At 48.3% G+C, this 20,991-nt stretch overlaps 1 protein-coding gene and 1 pseudogene across 1 annotated transcript in view; one reads left to right on the plus strand and one right to left on the minus strand.

The window, feature by feature from the left end:
• Positions 1-7,405: 7,405 nt before the first annotated feature.
• LOC144316741 (spliceosome-associated protein CWC15 homolog pseudogene) lies at positions 7,406-8,140 on the minus strand (annotated as a pseudogene).
• Positions 8,141-20,144: 12,004 nt separating this feature from the next.
• FRK (fyn related Src family tyrosine kinase) overlaps positions 20,145-20,991 on the plus strand; it is a 96,105-nt gene continuing 95,258 nt past the window's right edge. The window contains exon 1 of the mRNA XM_077902701.1: positions 20,145-20,515. Coding sequence (XP_077758827.1) covers positions 20,160-20,515 — 356 coding nt within the window. The 5' untranslated portion in view covers positions 20,145-20,159. The remainder of the gene's footprint in view (positions 20,516-20,991) is intronic.

A 20,991-nucleotide genomic window follows, 5' to 3' on the forward strand; every position in this document is an offset into this window, starting at 1 on the left:
TAACTTAGTGAAGGTTTACTTTGTGTCAAACTTTTTATAAGCATCTCACATCTATTAACTTATTTAAGCCTCAGAACAGCCTATATCTGCAAATCCTATAAAAATCCCCATTTTTCCAGACGAGGAAACAAAGTTTAAAAAGAAAAAAAAAAGGTTGGAAAAACAAGATTAACAAACAAACTTGCTCCTAGTCACACGGCTAGGAAGTCGCTGTAGAAGAGCCAGAACCAGGGGACCAGGGGACCCAGCGGTCTCTTCCATCCACGGTGGAGAAGTGGGTGATTGATGACATCACAGCTGGTGTCTCTCCCAAAAGGAGGGAAGAGTTCAACAAGGAAGTGGGAAGAAGAGCACCAGAGGGGCCCAGGTGAGCACTGAGACCTCCTTGGGTGGTTGAAACAAGCCTGATGTCTACTTCTGTCCTCCTGGCTGAGCACTGATGAAGGAGGGGATGATGAGAGACCCCAGAGGGGGGAGCGCCTCCGGCTTCCTGGGTCGTAGCCAGCCAGACTACAGTCTCAAGGAGAGGATCTCACCTAGAGGGTTCGACAGGTCGGGGAGCCACGGCAGAGAACCGGGGTAGCCATTCCGACCCCTGTGTGTCCTGGAGAACCTTGCGCAGTTTCCCATGTCCCTGACTCTTTAGGACTCTTGAGGGCTCTACAATAGGATGGCTGAGGGCAGGGCCACAGATGGGAAGAGTCCTGGAGGTGGGACATGGGAATTAGACGTCTCCCGTCGGATCCCTAAGGATAGAATCTTGAGTTCTCAGTATGGGATTTATGGACACCGATGGTCCTACCCCACGGCAATTTGACTACTGTAGGTGAGATTTTTACTACCTATGAAGATTTGGCCACAGCTCACTACCGGGTATGTTTAAGAAATACTTTGGAAATTTTTGCTCAAATTTCGTTTTACCGAATGTTTATCTGATTACCTGCAGAAATAAGACACCTGCTTACGTTCATCTCACCAGTCACATAAAACGAAGAAGCATCAGCGTACTTCATTACCTAGAGGTTAGACAACCAACAGTTGGGTCTGCCTGGGACCCCCCCTAGTTTTTTTTTTTAATTTTTATTTATTTATGATAGTTACAGAGAGAGAGAGAGGCAGAGACACAGGCAGAGGGAGAAGCAGGCTCCATGCACCGGGAGCCCGACGTGGGATTCGATCCCGGGTCTCCGGGATAGCGCCCTGGGCCAAAGGCAGGCACCAAACCGCTGCGCCACCCAGGGATCCCATCCCCCTAGTTTTGACACAGCAAGTCCTCTGTGCCGAGAGACCTTCAGGTCTTGAGTCACCGGGACAGTTAGTCACCAGCGTCCGCATACAAACTGCAAGCTTCCTCAGATTAAAAGTGTGCAAAGATACTCATCGCTGAGAGTTCGGAGAAGTCAGTCCCGGTGTCCTGGTTTTAGCTTCGCAGAATGCAACGACAGTCCTTCTTGGCTCTAAATAGTCTGTGTCATTCGGACTTAGGGATGCCCTACTGAAGCGGGTTTCTGAAAAACGGATTTGAAAGTGCTCTTTATGTTCCCGGTGGAGGAGGACTGAACCTCAGAACGAGGCTAGAAGACTGTGACCTTGCCGGGGTAACAGAGGAGAAGGTGCCCGTGAGGCCTGGTGTCACCGCGGAGCGCGGGAGTCAGGACAGGACAGGGAAGCTCGTGACAGTTCCCTTCACCCTGGCAGCAGCCAGGAGCCAGGATTTTGACTCTGTTGTCAGCTCTCCTATTAATTCCCTCAGCAGTCCTTGGCATCATAGCCCAACATCATTTTAAGCTCTCAGTCTGTCAACTCTGGATAATTCTTAGCTTTCTCACAGTGTTGTGGGAATTGATTAATATTTATGAGCACATTTATATGGAAAAGTGCAGTATAAATATTATTGCATGAATTGAAAAATTGTTTCCTACATAATATTATGCACGAAGGAAAATAAGCCGTAGACTGTAGGGTTTTCTTGGAATAGTTTAAAAATGATCAGTTAACTGCCACTTACCCTTTCATCTTTAATAAGTTTAGTGTTTTTGTTATTTAATGTTGTTAATAATGATTTGTGCTAAATTTATTTTTCATTACTTTTACTGTATTGAGGCATCTTGTTTCATGTTAAGGCCAATGCATTTCTTTGGTTCCAGTTACGGTTTTCGAAATCATTGACTATACTTCTCCTCCATTGAATTTTGTCCAGTACAGTAAGTACATATGGCGTTACCTGAGAAAAATTACTGAAACGCATTGCTTAAGGGAATAGATAATTCTGTAGTCAAGTTCATTGCATTTCAAATATCTGTTACATGAATTTTTGCCCTACTCTTACATTCCTTTGTATAAAATTAAGAATATATTTAACTGGAAGAAAATGGGAGTTTGAGAATAATAAAATTATACTTACGAATTTGGTTGAGCTTATGAATCGCATAACATAGAAAAATAGTACCTTTCCCATAAAATACATAACACTAGTACCAATTCTTAAAATATTCATGATGGCAATATTTTACAAATGTCAAAAAATGGTAATATTTTACAAATGTCAAAAAATAAATACCTTAGATGTTAAAAGATAGTCTAGTTTGAAAAGATTATTTTTAAAAATTCAGCAGTCCTTTCAACAATTTAACATTTAATAGTTTGACTCCTGCATCATGTCTAACTTAAATGATGCTATTATTATTTTAAATATTATTATTTTAAATGCTTCTTATTTCTCATAACTTCAACCTATAAAACTCTTTCCAGTCATGGCTGCTATTTTAGTTAAGACAATGACAGTGTTGTGTTCCAGCACCAAATGTCGCATCACATAACGCTGACAGCCATTTCAGACTGAGTGTTGTTTGGGGCATCGGTACCTTAGTAGAAGTGACTCTGATGTAGGGCCTCATTCTCAATAATGTATATTTAGAAACTTTAAAAATAAAATTATCCCCAAATGGTCAGGTTTATAAAATATATACTAATTATATTCACAGGAGAATGATTTATCAAATATGTGTCAAGTTATTAGTTCCTAGTAACAGGTATATTTGGCAGGGCTAATAAGATCTATCCCAGAATCCAAAACAGAGACAAGTTGCTCCGTGAATACAGAATCTGGACAAGGAAATTGAGTGTTTACTCAGCAGGTAACTTCATCTAACAGGTTCCAGCGTGGGAGCCTTTTTCATGCTTACCAAAATTCTGTAATGATAAGTGGTAATTAAAATCAGAGTAGAGAGACACATTGACAACATTCTTTTTTCGTCCGCTCTTTTAAGAGTTATCAGTCGCATACACACAAATGCTAATCAACTTTCTCATGACGGACATATCGCATTTTCTAGGATCCCTTTGAAAGGAGCACCGCACGTCTTTTGCTGAGGACCGGGAAGCTCTCTAATCTTACCGGCAGTTTGTTTTATATTCCTGTAGCTGTGCCTCCTCCCTACCCCCGACCCCCATTACACGCACTTCCTATAGATGTCTAACTTTATCCGGGTTGTCCGTCGGTCAGGGCTAGGTGAAAGGCTACGATCCTTAACAATCCTTAAAGTCTCTGAGGCCTAAAACAATCAAGGTTATGTCTCCATTAGCTTAAACGTATCTGCCTGGTGGGTGAGGCTCTGCTCCACGGCGTGCTCAGCCAGAGGGCGAGGCTAGGAGATCATCCCTGGGCTAGAACATTGTTGTCGTAAGGAAAGGAAATGCATTTAACTGCACACTTCCTCTTCCGGGCTTTTCCTTGGAAGTGATACACATCAATTCTAATAACATTTCCTTGGTTAAAGCAAGTCATATGGGCCCCTGGGGGCTCAAGGGTTGAGCGCCTCCCTTCCGCACAGGGTGTGACCCCGGGGGATCGAGTCCCGCGTCGGGCTCCCTGCATGGAGACTGCTTCTCCCTCTGCCTGGGTCTCTGCCTCTCTCTGTGTGTCTCTCACAAATAAATAGACTAAAAAAAATCTTAAAAGCAAGTCATATGGTCATGTGTGTCCTCAAAATGATAGGAAAGGACAGTTCTACAACATGCTTAGAAGAGGAGAATTGGAAATAGTCTTGAATAGGATAATAAATACCACACCTACTCATTTTGATTAATGTTTTCACTTTTCAAGAGGGATATTTTCTGACCTAGTTCTGAAATCCAGGGCTCAATCACTCAACAAATATTCATTTAAGTGCCAGTTTTTTTCAGTGTCCTTTTCCAAGCTTTGTGGATGGTACAGAGATGAACAAGCATAGATCTAGACTCTGGTCTGGAATAGAGTACAATAGTCCTCTTTAGTGCTTGTATTTCTGCTTCATGGCTCTTAGTAAACAAGCATTATCTATTAATTATTTCTGTAAGTTTTTGTCTAATACTGTCTCCTCTACTAGTTTACAAATTCTGTATCTGTTTTTATGTCGGCATTCTCCAGAGCAACCCACCACGCCTGCTGCCTTGTGGGCAATGTTCAGTGAGTATATGTTTTTGAATAAATTATAGAAGAAGAAAACTATAGTGGAAGTCAAAGAGGGAGACATTCTTTTTTTATTTTTATTTTTTATTTTTTTGACATTCTTTTTTTTAATAATAAATTTATTTTTTATTGGTGTTCAATTTGCCAACATACAGAATAACACCCAGTACTCATCCTGTCAAGTGCCCCCCTCAGTACCCGTCACCCATTCACCCCCACCCCCCACCCTCCTCCCCTTCCACCACCCCTAGTTCATTTCCCAGAGTTAGGAGTCTTTATGTTCTGTTTTTTTTTTAAAATTTTTATTTATTTATGATAGTCACACAGAGAGAGAGAGAGAGAGGCAGAGACACAGGCAGAGGGAGAAGCGGGCTCCATGCACCGGGAGCCCGACGTGGGATTCGATCCCGGGTCTCCAGGATCTCGCCCTGGGCCAAAGGCAGGCGCTAAACCGCTGCGCCACCCAGGGATCCCCTGTTTTTTTTTTTTTTTTTTAATAATAAATTTATTTTTTATTGGTATTCAAGGAGGGAGACATTCTTTCCAAAAGAATTTATATCTTACTTAGATCTCTACCTCCTTCTACCTCGACTATATTAATGTGGTCACAGTTTTTGGTTGCAATAATGTCCTTACACAGGAAAGACTACGCTTGTTTTGTTTAATTTTATATCCCCAAGCACTAACCCAGTGCCTGACACATGGTAGGAGCTCAGTAAGTACTTGTTGATTCAGGGATGCAAAAGAGAGAAGCTCCAAGGACTAGTGAAATAAATAACTTGATAGGCTACTGTTTTATAAGTCACTAAAGTATGCTTCCCTCAGATGGCCCATTAATAGCATGTGATTTAATCTTCTAGAGCATGAGTGTTATACACAGTTGCTTTTGATAGATTAGAGGATGAGTGTTTTTGTAATTGGACAAAATTCTGATTGCCTTTGACATGGACTGATTAGCAGAGATTCAGCAGATGACCTCCAGGAGATGAAGACAGATCCTCTGCTGGAGGCCCATGTAGAGAATAAGAGGGTAGTTTGTCTCACATTCTACATATTTGGGGCTAGGCTTATAGAATGGAATTGTAACTTACTTCATATGTACTCGTTTAGGTTGGTATTCTGAAATTTCCGTTGCTTAAGGAGGTTGAGGATCGGTTGAGAAGATGTAAAAATATGTACAATTAGCCATACTGTAATGCTCCTTTCTAAAGATGAGCATAGCATACAGATCATAGGCTTTTGGTGTTAAAGTGAACCAAATATACATATATGGTTCCTGTAACTGTGTCATCCTGTAAATACAGGGAACAAGGTATGACTCATGGTTGAACTTCAACTGAGGAAAAGAAAGCCACTTTTTAAACGATTTTATTTATTTATTCATGAGAGACACAGAGAGAGAGGCAGAGACACAGGCAGAGGGAGAAGCAGGCTCCATGCAGGGAGCCCGACGTGGGACTTGATCCCAGGTCTTCAAGATCACGCCCTGGGCCAAAGGGAGGCGCTCGACCGCTGAGCCACCCAAGAGTCCCAGAGAGCCACTTTCTAATAGGCTTTAATTGTATAAATACATTTACTCTGATGATTCTCCAAGTAACATTAAGCCTCTGAGACTTGCTTAAATTCCCAAAATTATATTTTAAGGACCCAGACACCAATTACACCAATCACAAGTCTGTAAATTGCCATGCCATATACAATTATACATATAAATGTTTTAAAGGAGATTTTCAATATGAACGTTGCTACAACACAATTATTATGAACTTAGTTGTTGAAGTGCCAAACACTTGAAAAAAGAAAATCTAACTTTCCTAAAAGTCTTCCGTTATTTTTGAAAAATTATTGGAGGTTTTCATCGGAAGTTAACTAAAATGTTTCTTTAAACTTGACTTTAAATAGTAGGAATTTGGGACACCAGGGTGGCTCAGTTGGTTGAGCACCTGCCTTGACCTCAGGTTAGGACCTGGAGTCCTGGGATCCAGCCCCACCTGCTCAGCGGGGAGTCTGCTTTTCCATCTTCCTCAGCTTCCTCCCCGTCATGCTCATGCTCTCTCTCTCTCTGTCTCTCAAATAAATAAATAAAAACTTTAAAAATAGATAAATATATTAACAATTAATAGTAGGAATTTATGGGCAGCCTGGGTGGCTCAGTGGTTTTAGCGCCGCCTTCGGCCCAGGGCCTGATCCTGGAGACCCGGGATTGAATCCCACGTGGGGCTCCCTGCATGGAGCCTGCTTCTCCCTCTGCCTGTGTCTCTGCCTCTCTCTCTCTCTGTCTCTCATGAATACAAAAAAACAAAACAAAAACAAAATAGTAGGAATTTATGAGGCCAGTAGTTTTTTTTCTTTTTTGGGTTAAGAAACAAATGAAAAAAAATGCTTAAAAACATGAGGACAATTGAATTTTAATCATTAGTGTGGACAGTAGAAACCCTAATGTGGTTTCTTAGTGATAGTCCGAAGTCAAAAAAATAAAAAAAGAATACCAAGTGTACTGCTTATTTATCAAGAGACCACAAAATAAATAAATAAATAAAATAAAAAAAGGCCTAGATGAACAGGAAATTCTTGAATTTCTGCCCAATTACTTGGCATGAACATTGGAAAATTCTAAATCTGGGAAGTTTATTATAAGGATTTTTTTTGTTTCTGTATAAAATCATGTATGTATAAGTTGGAGCCAGTACATTTATCGTTATTGGTAATGACTAAAATTTTTACAGCTTGGATAACAGAAATAAACCTCTTGTGCATCTCTTTTAATTGGAAAATACTGATTAGACAGTTGACGATAGGTTAGGTCAACCCAGTTGACCCTGGGTTAGGATTTTGTTAACGCTATTGGGATTTTGCAGCTATAGGCAGACCTCGTTTCACTGTGCTTCGCGTTATTGTGGTTGCAGATACGACTTTATTTTTACTTTTATTTATTTTATTTATTTTTTTACACCTTACAGTCTTTAATTAAGCACCTAAAACTGCACTATTTAATATATTTCTCCATGAACGTTTTGTGAAATTCAGATCGCAACGTATCATTTACAAATCTTTTGTCTTTCTTCTGATCATCGACACCTTTTGCACAGTTCTTGAAAACATCATCGTCCCACCTTCTTTTAACTTTGAAGTTGGCCTGAGGCTGGGATGGACCAGTGAATTTAAGGAGAGGGTTTCCACTCAAAATGTTTTCCATACGTATTCTTTCTTCTTCAGCTTTCTGTTCTTGTTCCTTCCTGGCCTGCTCTTCAGCTCTTTCTTTTTTAATTTTTTCTAGTTCTGCAAGAAGAGCCGCAGTGTCATCATCATCACTCTCCTCTTCAAAATCTTCATCCTCGTCTTCCTCATCTGTTAGAGGATCATCTGCATCAAGGTTGGCAGCAGGAATCTGGTCTAACCGAGGCTTCTTTGACACCGACGAGGAGGTTGTATGTTCTCTTGTTGGACGGTCTCTATTTTTTTCTCTTGCAGCAGCTCGTTCTCTCTCTTCCAGCTCCCTCCTGAAGTGACGGTTGCGAACCTCTTCAGGGGCATCCTGAGTAGTTGGTCTATATTTTATCTTTGTATGAGAAGGTTGGTCTCATACAAAATTCAATACTGCTGTGAGAGTTGGCTCAAATCACCTCCTCCTTTTCCTCTCGCAGGTTCAAAAGTTGGCCTAGCTGCTGTTGTCATCTTTTATGCTCCCAGAAGCCTCTGCGCCCAGGACCCGACTTTTTTTATTTTTATTTTTTTATTTATTTATGATAGTCAGAGAGAGAGAGAGAGGAGAGAGAGAGAGAGGCAGAGACACAGGCAGAGGGAGAAGCAGGCTCCATGCACCGGGAGCCCGACGTGGGATTCGATCCCGGGTCTCCAGGATCACGCCCTGGGCCAAAGGCAGGAGCCAAACCGCTGCGCCACCCAGGGATCCCCCCGACTTTACTTTTAATTGAAGGTTTGTGACACCCTTGTCTCAAGCAAGTCGGTCGGCACCGTTTGTCCAACAGCATTTGCTCACTTTGTGTCTCTGTATCACATTTTGATAATTCTTGTGACATTTCAGACTTTTTCATTATTATTACATTCGTTACGGTGATCTGTGATCAGTGATTATGACTCGTTGAAGGCTCAGATGGTGGTTAGCATTTTTTAGCAATGAAGTGTTTCTAAATCCAGGTTTTGGCTTTGCTTTTTTTTTTTTTTTTAAGAGATAATGCTCTTGCAAACGTAACGGAGTGCAGCATCGTGTAAACATAACTTTTATATGCACTGGGAAATCAAACAAATAATTTGGCTTGCTTTATTGCGGCGCTGCATGGTGGCAGTGGTCTGGAACTGAACCTGCAATATCGTCGAGCTGGGCCCATCCTGAGAGCACTTGGCTGCTGAGTAGATGAGAACCTTGATTCATGAAGTCTCGGTGTCACAGGCAGGCACAGGCCACGGGGTGCACCACGGGGGCCTACTTGCATGTTAGAAAAGGCACATCGGCTGCTGCTCGGGGACAGTATATGCAAGAGCGCTCAGCTCGTTTGGAAAGCAAGTTCTCTATCTAGCCCCCCTTACAGATCTCTTTAGATTATTTTTTCAGAATTTTGCTGAAATCTCGAAGTGCTATGCCCGTTTCATGTCTCTTATACGCCAAAGAATGAAACAAAGAGCTTTAAAGAGGTTTTTGTTGTTGTTCTTTTCCAAAGCTGAATTCATCTTCTCGCAAGCAGGGGAACTCGTGTCAGGAAAGGAGTCCACGGAGGGGTTCACTGAAGGGAAAAGTCACGGTTCCTGAACTGTGGGGAGTGGGGTGTCCTGGTCCTGCTCTTTAATGCTGAAAACGCGCCCTGAAGCAGGGACGGAATGAGGCCAGTGCGCAGTGCCGGCTGCCGCCCACAGGGTCCGCTGTCACCGGCCGGAGAGACGCTTCGGGGACGGGCAGTGGGGATCGGGGTGCCGGGCTCCTTACTGTCTCTCAACGGGTCAGCTGGTGACACTCGGTTGCGGTGAAATGAAATAAAACCTCAGGTTTGCTTTGATGTCTCCTAAGTGCTGCTGCGAGTGAAACGTTCCCCCTTTGTCATCGCAGTTCTATACAAAGGAAGAAATGGAGGTTAATTTGGCATCTTTTTTTTTTTTTTTTTTTTTTTAGTCCATTTTGGCTTCCAATCATCACAACTTTGTCTTAAATTTCAAGTCTCAGGCCAAAGTGGGAGATTCTCTGCCTCTGGTCTGAGATGATCGTTGTACTCCTTGGCTGAGAAAGCGGAGATTTAGCATGAAGGTGTTGCTGTGCTTCATGTGTTAATGCTGCCCTTTCTCCTCTTCCTCCTCCTCCTCCCCCTCCTCGTCTTCCTGGCTAGCGTGAGCTCTCCGTAACAGAGGTCACGGTGCGCACTTGCTTCTAAGGGACTCTGGTCATTTTGCCCCGTGTCAGGCCTGTGTCTGGTCCCCCGAAGCTGGCTGAATGACGGCCGATGGAAGCCATCAAAGGCCCTGGGGTACCAGGCTGTACTGGAGCCAAAGGAGGAGCCTGAATTTTGCCAAAGAAGGTCATCTTCTGGGCAGCCCCGGTGGCCTAGTGGGTTAGCACCACCTGCAGCCCGGGGCGTGATCCTGGAGACCCGGGATTGAGTCCTGTGTCGGGCTCCCTGCATGGAGCCTGCTTCTCCCTCTGCCTGGGTCTCTGCCTCTCTCTCTCTCTCTCTCTCTCTGTCTGTGTCTCATGAATAAATAAATAAAATCTTAAAAAAAAAAAAAGAAGGCCGTCTTCTGGCGGGCTGGGCGGAGGCCCTTCAGCATTATGCATCTGGAGGGACGCACTCAAGCAACAGCACGGCCCCTGCAAGAGAGAAGCCCCGTTCAGAGATGAGGGCGACCTCCTTGAGGGGCCAGGCCGAGGACTACAGACTCCATCTGGGCGGAGGGTGTGAGCGAGAGCGAGAGCGCTCCCGACGGGGACAAAGGGGACTGAAAGGTCGCTTGTCAGGAAAGGGCCTCGGCTGTTGCCTCAGAAATGTGGCCGCGGTGGCTGGAGCGCAGGGGTCCCAGGAGGAGAAAGGGGAGATGGTGCTGGGAGGTGGGAGGGGACGGGGCTGCTCATAGGCCAGCGGGGCATTGTCCCTAAAGATACGGCCTTTGGAATTTATTTCCAAAGCTGTTGACAAGCACAGATCCGACTTATGTTTATATTTTTTATTTTTTGAAAGTTTAAAGAACTTCAGTGATCTCTACGCCCAACGTGGGGCTCAGATGCAACCCTGAGATCAAGAGCTGCACGCTCTTCCGACTGGACCTCCCAGGCGCCCCCGACTTACACTTTTAAAGATTATTTTTGGGGCGCCGTGGTGGCTCCGTCAGTTGAGTGTCCGACTCTTGGTTTCAGCTCAGGTCATGATCTCGGGATCATGGGATCAAGCCCCGCACTGGGCTCCGTGCTGAGGTGGAGCCTGCTTGGGATTCTCTCTCTCTCCCTCTCCCGCTGCCCCTCCCCGGGCTCACCTGGGGCAGCTGGGGGGCGCGGGCTACGCGGCGGAGAGGCACGGGGAAGGCATGGGGCGCAAGGGGCCTCGGGCCTAGGTCAGCCTGTGTGAGGCAGCAGGCACGGCTGGGGCTTACACGAGGCCGAGAGCTTGGAAGGGAGCTGGGGGGGGTTGGCTTTTATTTTTATTTTTATTTTTTTATTTTTTGGGGGGTCGGGTTTTCCTTCCTGTTTTGCATGGCTCGATGTCTTGTTCTCCTCCGTGGGGGGACTCTCCCGCACCATGGAGCTGGGGAGGCCACGGCCTATCTTCCGTTGCGAAAGCTCCCCCCGAAGCCTGACAGCTGGGGTTGGGGTGGGGGCTGCGGGGGGGACAGTGTCATCTCGGACCCGGTGCTGTGGCGCAGAGCTGGAGCCGAGGCAGGCCCGACGCCCCCGCGGCGCTCGTCGCCCCCGACTGCTCCTGTGCAGCCCTGGGCCAGGCCACACCGCCGGCCGTCGCTGGCTTTCCCAGGCCTTACTCTCCGCCCTGACTCACTGCTGACTCTGAAGACCAACGGGCACCATTTCAGTAAGTCCTCTCAGCAGGCGTTGCCCCAGAGCTGCTCCCTCCTTGGCCTAAGGGCTCCGAGTGACATAGAGCGGGGTAGACTGAGGCAGGCCGGAGGGAGGCCGGGTGCGGCCTGCGCCCTCTGAGGCACCGCCTGTATCCTCAAGGCCGCGAGTAGCCACGCAAGAGCCCTTCTTTTTTAAATTAAGTTTTTGGTTTCGACATAATTGTAGATTTGCAAATTTTTTTCTTTCAAGATGTCTTTCGTCGCTCCATAAGGGGCATCGTACGACAGGTCATCTCTGCAGACGGGCTTTGTCTCCGGAACGTAATTCCCCGCAGGTGCTGCACATGCAGGCCCTTCGGCCTCTTGACTGCCGAGTGGTGTCCCGCGGGGCGTGGAGCCGCGTGTGTTCAGCCGTGCCAGTTTGGAACTGCTAGGAATAAAGCTGCTAAAAACATCTGCGTACAGGTTTTGGTATGAACACGAGTTTTCATTTCTCAGGAGGAAACGTCTGGCAGTTGCAGGATTGGCTTTACGAGAAACTGCCCGGCGGTTACGCAGAGGGACGGTGGCTTTTTGCACCCCCACCGGCCACGTAGGAGCGAGCTGCTTCTCCCCATCCTCGCCATGCTCACTCGGTGTCGCCTTATTTTTTATTTTAGCTATTGTGGTCGGTGTGTGCTGGTCTCACCTGGTTTGGATTGGCCTTTCCTGATGGCAAACGATGTTGAACATCTCTCTCTGTGCTCACTTTCCATCTGCATGTTTTCTTTGGTTAGCTGTCTACTTCATATCTTGTACCCATTTTTAGATTGGATTGTTTGTTTTATTACTGTTAAATTTGAAATGTTCCTTTTATATATTCTAGAGGTTAGTCCTCCGTCTGATATGTGATCTGCAAATACTTTATCTTTTCTCAGTCTATAGCATACATTTTCCTCCTGTTAAGAACAGGGTCCTTTGAGAACAAAAATTTTACTTTTGATAAAATCTAGTTTATGAGTTTTCCTTTTATGGACAGTACTTTGGAGGTTAAGTCTACAAACTTTATTTCTGATAAATAAAGTTTTATTTATCCTCAAGATTTTCTCTGATATTTTTTTCTGTACGTTTGATAGCTGCACATTTTACATTCATGTTTATGATCCTTTACATTAATTTTTGTGTCAGATATAACACTTAGGTCAAAGTTCACTTTTTTTTTCTTGTTTTGGTCTGGGCATGTCCAATTGGTCCAGCACCATTTGTTGGAAAAGCTGTCTTTCCTCAATTGAATTACTTTACTTTTCTCTTTCTCTTTCTTCTTTCTTTCTTTCTTTCTTTCTTTCTTTCTTTCTTTCTTTCTTTCTTCCTTCCTTCCTTCCTTCCTTCCTTCTTTCTTTCTTTTCTTTCTTTCTTTGTCCAAAATCTGTTGTGCGTATTTGTGGGGGTCTCTTTCTGGGTTCTGTATTCTGTTTCACTTATCTATGTGTCTGTTCTTCTGACGATTCCACAGTCTTTTTTTTTCACTTCAATTTTTTATTTTTTTACATATATATATATATATTTTTTTTACTTGGAGTTCAATTTGCCAACATATAGCATAACACCCAGTGCTCATCCCGTCAAGTGCCTCCCTCAGTACCCGTCACCCTGTCACTCCCACCCCCCGCCCTCCTCCCCTTCCACCACCCCTAGTTCGTTTCCCAGAGTTGGGAGTCTCTCATGTTCTGTCTCCCTTTCTGATATTTCCCACTCATTTTTTCTCCTTTCCCCTTTATTCCCTTTCACTATTTTTATACTCCCCAAATGAATGAGACCATATAATGTTTGTCCTTCTCCGACTGACTTATCTCACTCAGCATCATACCCTCCAGGTCCCTCCACGTCAAAGCAAATGGTGGGTATTTGACATTTCTTTTTTTAAATTTATTATTTATTTATTTATTATAGACATAGAGAGAAAGAGAGGCAGAGACACAGGCAGAGGAGAGGGAGAAGCAGGCTCCATGCTGGGAGCCCGACGCGGGACTCGATCCCCGGACTCCAGGATCGCGCCCTGGGCCAAAGGCAGGCGCGAAACCGCTGAGCCACCCAGGGATCCCCGTATTTGTCATTTCTAATGGCTGAGGAATATCCCATTGTATACATAGACCACATCTTCTTTACAGTCTTGATTACTCTAGTTATGTAATATGTTGAATATCAGGTAGACCGATTACTCCTACTTTATTCTTCTTTCCATCAAAGCATTTTTAAAAGGGTACAATATGAGCAGGTTTATACTCTAGTAAGATCACTGCTTACAGAGTGGAGGATGGCTGGGGGAGCGTGGGATTGGAAAGAGGAAGATTGTTAGAGAGTCAGAAAGAGCCAAGGAGGTCTTGAGTTAAGGCAGTATCAGCGGGGTGGAAAGGAAGTCTATAGTGAGAGCAGATGTTAAACAGTTTGAATTCCCAGAATTTGTTCACTGATCAGCTAGGGGGATAAGGAAAAAAGAGGAATTTAGGGTGCTTCTTCAGGTTCTGATTTGACATGATTTTGACTGAGGCAGAGAATATATAAAAATGAAAGGTTTTAAGAAAATCATAATGAATGGTAATTTTGGATCTGTTGAATTTAAAATTGAGGTGCCTTTGGAACATTCTATACAGACGATGACTATATAGTTTGGTATCTCAACAGATCAGGTTGGGATGGAGGTGGAGGTTTGAGAGTTATCAGTAACTGATGCCATCGATGCAGAGGGCAGGGCCACCCAATAGTGTGTACACCCAGCGAAGGGTTCTAGCCCAGGTGCCCAGTTAACATTCAGTCCAAGGGCTAGGCGGAGAAGAGCAACCAGCAAGTTACTAGAAAGAATTGTTAAATAAAGGAGAAAATCAAGAAGACAAGCTTGTAAGATGCTTAAAACAACAGTCTTTGTCAGCGAAGAGGATGGAAAAGGAGTGATTTGATTTGACACATGGCAAGATATCGGTGATGTCAAGTGGACCAAGTTCATTGATGTGGCACGAGGTGAAGCCAGACCGCAGTCTATGAGTGGGAAAGGAAGAGAAAAATGGGAAAGAGGGAACATTCACTATTTCTCTGAGAGATGTGGCTGAAGGAAGAAGAGAGGCAGGATGGTCCCTCCAGTGGGATAAAGGATTTAATAATGTTTTCTTTTTTTCTCCTTTTTTTTCCTTTTCTTTTTAATGCTTGAGACATTTAACTTGATTATAGGCTTTGAAGAAGGTACTCACCAAGAAAGGCAAGAAGAGAGCTAATTGATGAGATCAGATCCGACAAAGGAATTAATACCAAAATACCAAAAGCACAAGACATGAGATTTAACCACCTTCTTTTTTTTTTTTTTTTTGTCATTGAAAGCATGTCTGTTAGAATTAGTCTTAGGTACCTATAATGAAAAGTCAAAATAATAATACCTTACATAGATAGCAGATAATTTTTCTCCCATATTGCAAACAAGTCTGAAGGTAGGCACTCCTGAGACACAAGTTCCTTTTCATCTTTTGCTCTTTACATTTTTAAAGTCACCTTATGGCTCAAGGTGTCTGTTGGAGGTCCAGCCGTCTCAACCAAGTTCCAGGGAAGCAGAAAGAGAAGAGGAAAGGAAAAAAAAAAAAAAAAGAATTGACCTCCCAGCTAAGTCCAGCTGCTTTAAGGCACTGTTCCTGAAACCCCACCTAACGACTTCTGCTTACTTTTATAACTGGCCACGTCTAGCGGTAAGGAGGACTGAGAAACGTAGTCTCTAGATTTTGCTTCCCTAAAAGCAAGGTTCTGTTAGTCAGGAAGAAGAAACTGTGTGTCAGGTAGAGAAGCAGAAGTGTTTGTCCCAAAAGGAAAGAAAGTACAAGGATGTACAGATATGGATACATCTTTTTGATGCAAGAAAAGGAAATTGAATTGGTTGATGTTGCATAGATTGGGAATTTCTGTGAAGGTCTGCAGCAGGGTCATCACTGGCGGGAGAGGTCTCCCCGGGGACGCTGAGGAGACTAGTGGACAATCTGCTGTAGTGTCATGAGGAAACGACGAGAGCAGCAGCCTCCCGGACTGGCATATGAAGGAATGTTGGGCAGGGCTAAGGCCTAGCCGGAGTAGGAGATCATTAATTTGTCTTGATATAAAACTGAATAGCTGTGGGATTTTCTGCTGCAGCTTCAGCAAATAGGGTACGGACTGTGGGGTGTATGTGCGGGGTGTGGGGGTACATGGGCTAGACATATTCAACGGAGGGGGAACTGCTTCGGCAGAGATGGACAAGGAAGGCCTCGGGGTGTGGGGTGTATTCAGGGCTCAGAATGCGAGCAGGGGTCTGTAGGGAGAGGAGGGGCTGTGAGGCAGAGGGACGACGAGGCCTCGGGGCCGAGGTGGGGGCGGACAAAGCATGTCAGAGGCTCGGGAAAGCAATCGGGCTGAGCCGGGGCTCCCGGCCGTCCTGGAAGGACCCATCTGAAGAAGGTCCTCAGGGCACGAGTTCTCCAGCCTCGGGTCCTCCAGGCAGCGGGGATCTGATGGCTCCCGTGGGAGCGCAGCCGGCTCCGGGAGAGGGACGGTGGGCTACTGCCGGCGGGGCAGCTGCTCCAGGAGGGAGGCTGGCGGGTCCCAGGCTCAGGAAACGCAGGGAAGGGCCAGAGGGCAGGGCCCGAGCCACAAAGCCCTGCTTCTCCCCTGCACAACCCCTGCTCTCAAGTGTGAGTACGGTGCTCTCACCCCGGAGGCTCCCTCCCTCCCTCCCTCCCTCCTTCCTTTCTTCCTTCCTCCTCCCTTCCTCCCTCGGGTGGGGGGAAGGGGGAGCACACAAGATGGGGAGGGGCAGAGAGAAAAAGAGAGACTGTCCAGCAGGCTTCCGGCCATGGAGCCTGACGAGGGGCTCTACCTCTCAACCCTGGGATCATGACCTGAGTTGAAATCAAGAGTGGGACACTTAACCACCTGAGCCACCCGGGCCCCCCTCTTTTCCTTTCTCTTTCCTTTTCTCTTTTCTCTCTTCTCTCCTTCTTTCCTTCCATCCTTTCTTCCTTCCTTTCCTTCCCTCCCTGCCTCCCTCCCTCCCTGCCCCCCTCTTCCTTCCTTCCTTCCTTCCTTCCTTCCTTCCTTCCTTCCTTCCTTCCTTCTTTCCTCCCTTCCTTCCTTCGTTCTTCCCTCCCTCCCTTCCCTCCCTTCCTCCCTTCCTCCATACTTGTGGAGTGTTACCGCTTACCTACTGGGTGTTGTACAAAGCACAGAAGATTCAGAGGAGGAAATTTGATTCTTGTGGGGAAAGGAAACAAGTAAGAGAACAAAGTACCATTCAACAGGTGACCGAGTGGAAGTGTGTGTTAGGTTTTAGGACACCCAGAGCAGGGGCCTCTGATCTACTATGACAGAGAAAGTATCAATTGAACTCAGCCTGGAAAAATCACAAGGAAGTCATAGGGTGGGGTGGGAGGAAGCAAATGGGCAGGAGGGGGGCTTCTTTGCTTTGCTTCTATTGCTTGGGGAAGCTGCATCAAGGCCGTGTGTACAACAGGGAAGGGCCTTGTGCTCAGAGGTGAGCAGGGCCTTAGTGTCCTGATAAAGAATTTAATTTGATTCCAAATACTTTGGACGGTCCTGAAGGGTATCGCCCAGAAAAATGACATCAGCTTCTTTTGAGAGTCCTCAAAGCTAAGAAGTCAACCATCTCGGGCTCTGGAGCTGGAATGAGACCAGGGTGTTACTCACGGCTCAGCCACTTGGCTGTGTGACAAGTTACTCAATCTCCCTAAGCCTTGGTTTCTTCTTTGAAATTGAAAACAAAAACCTTACCTTCCTCATAGGTATTACTGTTTTTATTTTCTGAGAATTAAATGAATACCATCTGTGACATTCTTAATGTTAACGGGGCCTGGCACATAGAAAGCCCTCCATGCCTGATGGCTACTCTTTACCAGCAGGCGCATCGTTATTACTATTGTGAAAGTGGCTTTGCGGGGGGGGGGGGGGGGTAAGCTGGAGGAAGGGAGACTGCTCAGGACGCCTCTGGAATAATCTAGGGAAGGATATTCTATTTTAATTTTTTTTGGCCCAGTGCCCAGCTGTCATTCAGAAGGAATAAAAAAATGTGGAATAAATGAAAAGGAAGAGTGAGCAGCATTTAGTGATTGATTAGCTCAGAGGAAGCAGGGGGAGAGTAAAAGACGTGTTCAAGCCTTCAAGCTTGGGTGGCTGCGCAGTTCTGGGGCTGGTGACACAGAGAAGCCCTTTCCCTCCCGTCCGTGGCTCAGCTCTCAGACCGACACAGTCCCCCGCTCCCTCAGTGTCACTCACTAGCTTGGTGATGTGCTGGGCACGTCGGCCACTGTCTTTTTCTGGAATGCCTGTCGTAACCATAACGGAGGCGTATTCGAATTTAAAGACTTTGAATTCTTGAAGTCCCAAGCTCCACTTACAAATGGGTCTTTTTGTTTTTTAAAGATTGTATTTATTTATTCATGAGACACACACACACACAGAGAGAGAGAGAGAGAGAGAGAGAGAGAGAGAGGCAGAGACCCAGGCAGGGGGAGAAGCAGGCTCCATGCAGGGAGCCCAACGCGGGACTCGATCCCAGGACCCCGGGGTCACACCTGGAACTCACCTCCTGAGCCACTCGGGTGCCCTGACAAATTGGCCTTGAATCCATCTCTCTAGTTGCTCCCAAATTTCCTTTCATTTTTATATCCTGTAGCTGTTTCTGGAAAGACTAGCATCCTATATGTCTGTGCAGGGGTGTTAATAGAATCCCACAATTTTACAATTAATACTGTGTCTGAAACAAAATATTCTTATGGCTTCTCAATATTATATAATTGCCATTTATCTCTTATGTAGAGAATTCTATTTTAGGTCCCATGTCACAGACAAACAGACGTCCAAAACTGGCTCGGCTTTTGGCTTTTCTTTTCCTGCTAAATTGGTACTTCTGCTCTAACTCCGAAGACAGTTGAAAAACCTGGGAATTTGGCATGAGATCTTGTTCCAGCCAAGTCATCTGTCCGCTGTAAATAACTGATTTTAGTACAAGGTAGGAGGGAGCGGATGGGGCTAAACCCACGGTTCTCTGGGGTTTTTTGCCCCCTTTCCTTCAGTTTGATTATTCTGACCGCTAAAAAGGCCTTACTGTTTGTCAGAGAACTGGAATTTGGATGTTGTGCTGGGGCTTGGTTAGCCGGGTTCGTGCCTCCACCAACACACAGAGGTCGGCTTTTAGGAGGGGGATTCGTAATAATAAATGTCTTCTACAGAAACAAGTGACACCTCGTACATGGGCCGGGAGCCGTCTCTACGAGGGAAAGCGGCAGCCTGTGGGTCTGTCCAAACCTGGGCCTGGTGGCTCTTGGGGTCCAGAGTGCACATTTGTGGGACACAGCGGTGGCAAGCGGGGCGAGGAGAGCCAAGCTTCTGAGGTCCTAGGGTGGGGTCATGAGCATCCCCTAGACCTGGAGGCCAGAGGGAGCCAAGGAGCCCTTCCTGTCCTCTGCACGGTCCCCTGGTCTGTGTGCCTGTGTGCGCCTCAGGAATAGTCCGGGAGAGATGGGAAACGAAATGTCTCTGGGAAAAAGCAGTATTTCAGGTTCTCAGCATTTTCATCAGCTGCTCTCGTATTTCTCCAGACTGTAAATATATTTTGAAGCCATTAAAAAAAAATCATGCGTAGTGATGAAAAAAGGTAGGAGCCCGGTGGTTCTTCCCCAGGTGCTGTTGGTCCAGGAGCAGATATCCGGCCACTTTAGGTCCCCTGCTAACTGCCCCTAGTGGGGGCAAAATGACCCCACTCCACAGAGGAAATCTGTGCTGGGCAGGTGGGGCGAGCAGGGCCCCCGGGGAGCCAGCTTGTGCAGCGGTGGGGGCTCGCAGCTGCCTGGGGGGCTGGCTCCTTGCGGGGGCGCGAGTGTCCCTGGGGTGGGCAGGTGGGGGGCCCCCTGTGGATCCCCGACGGGGGGGGGACCAGGAAGTGCGGGGGGGGGGCTCGCGGGCCGTGGGGCGCAGCTGGCGGGAGGTTAGGGACGGGCTTAGGCACGTGCTGCGGGGCGGACGGTTAGGGACGGGCCTAGGGACGTGCTGCGGGGCTGGCGGTTAGGGACGGGCTTAAGGACGCGCTGCGGGGCACAGCTGGCGGGAGGTTAGGGACGGGCCTAGGGACGCAGCGGGGCGGGCAGTGGGGTGCAGCTGGCGGGAGGTTAGGGACGGGCCTAGGGACGGGCTTAGGGACGCGCTGCGGGGCTGGCGGTTAGGGACGGGCCTAGGGACGCTGCGGAGCGGGCGGTTAGGGACAGGCTTAAGGACGCGCTGCAGGGCACAGCTGGCGGGAGGTTAGGGACGGGCTTAGGGACGCGTTGGCGGGAGGTTAGGGACGGGCCTAGGGATGCAGCGGGGCGGGCGGTTAGGGACGGGCTTAGGGACGCGCTGCGGGGCACAGATGGCGGGAGGTTAGGGACGGGCCTAGGGACGCAGCGGGGCGGGCGGTTAGGGACGGGCTTAGGGACGCGCTGCGGGCGGGGCGGGCGGAGGGCGGGGCCACCTGTTGCGCCCGCGGACCGGACGGCAGGGCGGCAGGCGAGGGGCTCCTCCGTCCGTCCGTCCGTCCGCAGGGGCCGCCCGGTGCCAGGTTTGCCGCGAGCAGCCTCGCCCCGGGCGGCGGCAGGTGCGCCCGCGGACCGACCCGGGCTCTGCGGCGCCTGCGAGGGCTCCGCGGGGCGGAGGAGCAGCCATGGGCGGCACCTGCGTGCGGCTGTGCGCGCACCTGCGGCGCTGGCTGCCCTGCGCGGGCCGGGAGCCCGAGAAGCCGCTGGTGATCGCGAACCCGGGGGCCCGCGCCCGCCCCGACGCCGCCCCGACGCGGGGTCCGCAGCCCGGCGGCGGCCGCTACTTCGTGGCGCTGTTCGACTACCGGGCGCGCACGGCGGAGGACCTGAGCTTCCGCGCGGGCGAGCGGCTGCAGGTGCTGGACGCGTCCCTGGAGGGCTGGTGGCTGGCCCGGCGGCTGGACGGGCGCGGCGAGGGGCGGCCGCAGGGCTACGTGCCCTCCAACTACCTGGCGGAGGACCGGAGCCTGCAGGCGGAGCCGTGAGTACGCGGGCGGGCGGGGGGGGGGGAGGGGAGGGGAGGGGGGAGGGGAGGGGGCGCACCTGCCCGCAGGCCGAGCCGTGAGTACACGGACGGGGAAGGGGAGGGGAGGGGAGGGGGCGCACCTGCCCGCAGGCCGGGCCGTGAGTACGCGGGCAGGGGGAGGGGGAAAGGGGAGGGGGCGCACCTGCCTGCAGCAGGCGGAGCCGTGAGTACACGGACGGGGGAGGGGGAAAGGGGAGGGGGCGCACCTGCCCGCAGGCCGGGCCGTGAGTACGCGGGCAGGGGGAGGGGGAAAGGGGAGGGGGCGCACCTGCCCGCAGGCGGAGCCGTGAGTACACGGACGCGGGAGGGGGAGGGGGGGAGGGGGCGCACCTGCCCGCAGGCCGGGCCGTGAGTACGCGGGCAGGGGGAGGGGGAAAGGGGAGGGGGCGCACCTGCCCGCAGGCGGAGCCGTGAGTACACGGACGCGGGAG

The sequence above is a fragment of the Canis aureus genome, chromosome 7 (assembly GCF_053574225.1).
Source record: "Canis aureus isolate CA01 chromosome 7, VMU_Caureus_v.1.0, whole genome shotgun sequence".
Lineage (NCBI taxonomy): Eukaryota > Metazoa > Chordata > Mammalia > Carnivora > Canidae > Canis > Canis aureus.